General features: G+C 45.4%; 1 protein-coding gene across 1 annotated transcript; it reads left to right on the plus strand.

The window, feature by feature from the left end:
• The first annotated feature begins 668 nt into the window (after positions 1-668).
• Positions 669-3,875, plus strand: LOC125523395 (haloacid dehalogenase-like hydrolase domain-containing protein 3). Its single transcript, XM_048688432.1, has 9 exons — positions 669-838; positions 1,797-2,070; positions 2,184-2,266; positions 2,474-2,557; positions 2,639-2,714; positions 2,864-2,936; positions 3,044-3,117; positions 3,317-3,410; positions 3,530-3,875. The coding sequence occupies exons 2-9, from the start codon at positions 1,842-1,844 to the stop codon at positions 3,594-3,596; spliced, it is 780 nt and encodes a 259-aa protein (XP_048544389.1). The 5' UTR covers positions 669-838; positions 1,797-1,841; the 3' UTR covers positions 3,597-3,875.
• Positions 3,876-4,188: the final 313 nt, after the last annotated feature.

Raw genomic sequence — 4,188 nt, forward strand, 5'->3', positions numbered from 1 at the left:
GCGCCCCCGGCAACGGGTGGTGATTGTAGGCGGTTTGATTTACGGCCCGTGCGGCGGTCTTGAGAAGGAGAAAAGCTGGAAAAAGAAGAAAGGCCAGGTGCCATTGGATGTCCATTGGATGATAAAAGAAATGGTCCGTTCCCTTTGCATATTGGGTGTAATCATGTGTAACTTAGCACGTCATGTGATATTGTATCTCTCTTGTTGTATAGACATTGTAATCGTTATTTGCAATTAATAAAGTCTTGTTACTTAAAAAAAAAAAGCACGACCATGTGAGAGGGTCTGTGTCGTTTACTCGAAGGATGAATAGGGCGAAATCGGGACGCCACGATATCACCGTGTTAAGATTTACGCCGTGGGATCGAACACACCATGGAGGTGTTCGCTCTATAAACAGTTTCCACCTAACGTTCGCTCCTTATCATCTTTGGTTTTTTTTCTTTGAACGAACAGGGCCTCCCGAGCCAACGTAAAAAAAAAAAAACAAATCCACCCCGAGCGAACGAACAGAGGACTGAGAGGAGGGAGGAGGGTCCGTTGGCTCTCGTAGCCTCCGCCGCGCCGCCGCCCATCCGGCCGGAGCCTCTACCAGCGACGCCGCCTGCCTCCCCGGAGCATCCCCTCCCGCCCAGCAGCGACTCCCTCCCCGGAAGAGCCGCCCCCGCCCAAGTCCGCCGCCCGGAGCCACGCCGCCGCGCGCTCCCTCCCGCCTCCCTCTTCTCCGGGGCTGGATTGGGGCCGAGGAGGAGCTTGCCCTTGTCGCCCGGAAGCTCCCGCTCGAACGGGCTCGCCCACGAGTCCGGCTGCACCAGCCGCTCCTCCCTCCTCTCCTCCGGTCCGCCCTGCTCCCTCCCCTCCCCTCCCCTCCCCTCCCGTGGCATGCTCTCTTCTGTTATCTTTTTTTTTGTCCTGATTTTTACTGATGGAGTTGTTTGTGAGTAGTATGTGTCAATGATTACTGTGTTCGAGCTGGTACTGAAAAAGACTCTGCAACATACAGCACATGTTGAAATTGCCAGACTCTGTATCGTTTAGCATGGCAGGAGTCACCACCCACCAGGATAGATCCACAACTTTCTACTGTTCTTACTGCAGCTAGCAGATGAATTTTGTGGTCGTTATACGGATGATGCTCCTATGCTGTTCAGTATAAGATACCTGTGCAGAAACAAATTTTCTTTAACAAGCCTGTGCAACTTGTGTAGCCTGAATAAGATATCTGTTTCTTACAGCCTTCTCTGAATATGGTTTGTTGCTTATCATCAGAACGATGTTGCCGAAAGAAAGTTCAACCAATTCTTTGGCTAACTGTTATATTCTTTTAACTTTATTATTATCATGTTCGTCTCCCCTGTTTAACGTTTTTTATGCTCTAGTTTTGTGAGTGATGATATATCAGAGTAGCTGATGCTTGTTGTGCGAGAGGAAGATATGTTTGCTATGCTGATGGAGGACATCATCATGTCAACCATATTATTTTGCATGATCCATGTCTTTCGTAGTAATATATTATGGTGTCATTCTCTATTTATATTATTTATACGTGTGCATCATTTAAAGAAAATAGTTGTTGACCATGCTTTTTATTTTAATTTTCAAAATGATCAATGAAATGTCAATTGGTGTACAAATTACTGCTTTATGGTCAATTAGCATCTAGACAGTTTTTCATGCCTTAGTGGCATTACCGACGATCCCAACAAAATATATACTTTCACAGTTGTCTCAGCCAAAACGACTTCAAGCTTTCCCACAGTTCTCTGCTCACAGCAGATTTTTTTTGGAATTCACAGCTCAACCAAACACAACCTTCATCTCCCCAGCAAGAGCTTCTCGAGATGCCCGCCGCGGTGATGCGCTGCCCCCTCCTCCTCGGGCGGCACCCAGCGGCCGCCCTCCGACACTCCTTCTCCTCCTCCCGCACGCGTCGTGTGCGCAGAGCCGCGGGGGGTGGGAGCCAGGGGCGGCCACCGGCGTATGGTGGGCTGCTGCTCGACGCCGGTGGCACGCTGCTGCAGTTGGCGCAGCCAGTTGCCGAGACGTACGCCACCCTCGGCCGTCCATATGGTTCGGACATCCCCCAGAAATACCGGCTTTGTTTCCGCGCGTGTCTCGCTCGGCCATTTCATTGGACACATGGTGTGCGCTAAGGACCTGTGCTGTTCGTCGTTCTTCTCCAGGTGTGATGAAGTCCGAAAAGTACATCATGGAGGGATTCAAGCGGGCTTTCTCGGCGCCATGGCCCAAGACACTCAGGTACCAGGTAACCCCCGTGGGCGGAATATAATTGCATCACAAAATAGCAATGTTACATATATACTCCCTCTGTAAACTAATATAAGATCTTGTAGATCACTACTTCAGTGATCTAAAAGATTTTATATAAGTTTACAGAGGGAGTACTAGACTGCGGAACTGTGGCATGATTGTTGTTGAGGGGATGATATGCTGGACTGGCTTGTCATGTCAGGGTGATGGGCGACCGTTCTGGAAGATTGTTGTGGCGGAAGCAACTGACTGCACAAACAATAATTATTTCGAAGAAGTATATCAGGTATCTCAAGACTGATATTGTTTCCTCTGAATTCCGCTGCTTGTATAATGTAGCTAACAATGAATTGTTCTTATCTGTTAGTACTATGCACATGGAGATGCATGGCGTCTGCCTGATGGAGCTTACAGAACACTGCGTGATTTAAAAGATGCTGGAGGTCATACAGCTCATGTATCTTCTTCTTTTTCGTTTTATGATATTCATTAGTTTGCTTCAAGTTGATTTTTAAATCCCCATTGAGACTCTTGTATGACCCTAATTAATCTGTACAGATGGCTCATGTTAATAATAATGTCTTGATTTCAGTTAAGCTAGCCGTTGTATCTAACTTCGACACACGGCTAAGGAAGTTGCTCAAGGATCTCAACGTCTCAGATATGTAAGTCCTCACCACTACTGTCGAAATACCTCGATCTTGGTTCATTGTGATTGGTTTTGTTTTCCTGTGAGTAATGGCCATGCACTAAATGATCTTGAGCTGTCCAGGTTTGATGCCATCGTGGTATCATCGGAGGTTGGATATGAGAAACCTGCTCCAGAGATCTTCAAAATAGCATTAGGTATTGCAGAGTTTAATTCGTTCAAGCTAAGTTTTATATACTTGTTTGAAGTGTAACAATAGTAAGCGTGATTCTGGACACACCTTTGTTCTGAAGCGTAATTACTTTGAGCGACACCCACAACAAGAAGCTTCAGCACATAATTTGCTTCTTAGGACTAAATTATGCACTAACTAGTTCTCCTATTCCTGTGTGGCAGAACAAATTGGCGTGGAAGCCAGAAATGCAGTACACGTAGGAGATGATGAAACTGCAGACAAGGCGGGTGCTAACGCTATTGGACTCGAGTGCTGGTATGCAATTTTTAGTTTCTTCCCCATGCAGACATAATGTTTCAATAGGATCGGGTATTATTAATTTATCGGGACAAAAAGAAAAGGATAAAAAAATTACTGATGTCGACCATTTTTAGGCTGTGGGGAGAAGATGTGAAGGAATTTTCTGAGATACAACACCGGATCGTAGCAAAACGCTCATGATGAGCGAGCACAGGGCATCGTCTCTGTTTGCCTGATTCGTTCATTTGATTGCTAAGGGGCCCTAATAACAGTTGCGATTTTGCCAAGTAAATCTGTTTCTCCACACGGTCTGTTGACGTCCTTGTAATAAGCGCCGAGAAGAATGGTACTACTCGTGGTACATGTGCAAATACTTCTCGGCTTTCGGCCCTAATGATCATCTTCATCGCCGACTTGGTGTGTGGTCGCGCATATATTAGACTAATTTGGACGCATTGATGCACTAACTTTTTCGTTTTCACCAAGTATTTTTTTCCGCAAAGTTGATGTATGTATGTATGTATACGTGTAGTGTTGTCAAGATTGATCAAGTATATAAGTGTGGTCGCGCATATATTAGACTAATTTGGACGCATTGATGCACTAACTTTTTCGTTTTCACCAAGTATTTTTTTCCGCAAAGTTGATGTATGTATGTATGTATACGTGTAGTGTTGTCAAGATTGATCAAGTATATAAGTGTGGTCGCGCATATATTAGACTAATTTGGACGCATTGATGCACTAACTTTTTCGTTTTCACCAAGTATTTTTTTCCGCAAAGTTGATGTATG

This window comes from Triticum urartu, chromosome 7, assembly GCF_003073215.2.
Source record: "Triticum urartu cultivar G1812 chromosome 7, Tu2.1, whole genome shotgun sequence".
NCBI lineage: Eukaryota > Viridiplantae > Streptophyta > Magnoliopsida > Poales > Poaceae > Triticum > Triticum urartu.

Bases quoted from the DNA above. Each gene is read 5' to 3' on its own strand.
- LOC125523395 (XM_048688432.1), top strand. From the start codon at position 1,842: ATGCCCGCCGCGGTGATGCGCTGCCCCCTCCTCCTCGGGCGGCACCCA. The intron at 2,267-2,473 runs GTAACCCCCGTG...TTGTCATGTCAG, and splicing joins CCAAGACACTCAGGTACCAG to GGTGATGGGCGACCGTTCTG. The intron at 2,937-3,043 runs GTAAGTCCTCAC...TGAGCTGTCCAG, and splicing joins GATCTCAACGTCTCAGATAT to GTTTGATGCCATCGTGGTAT.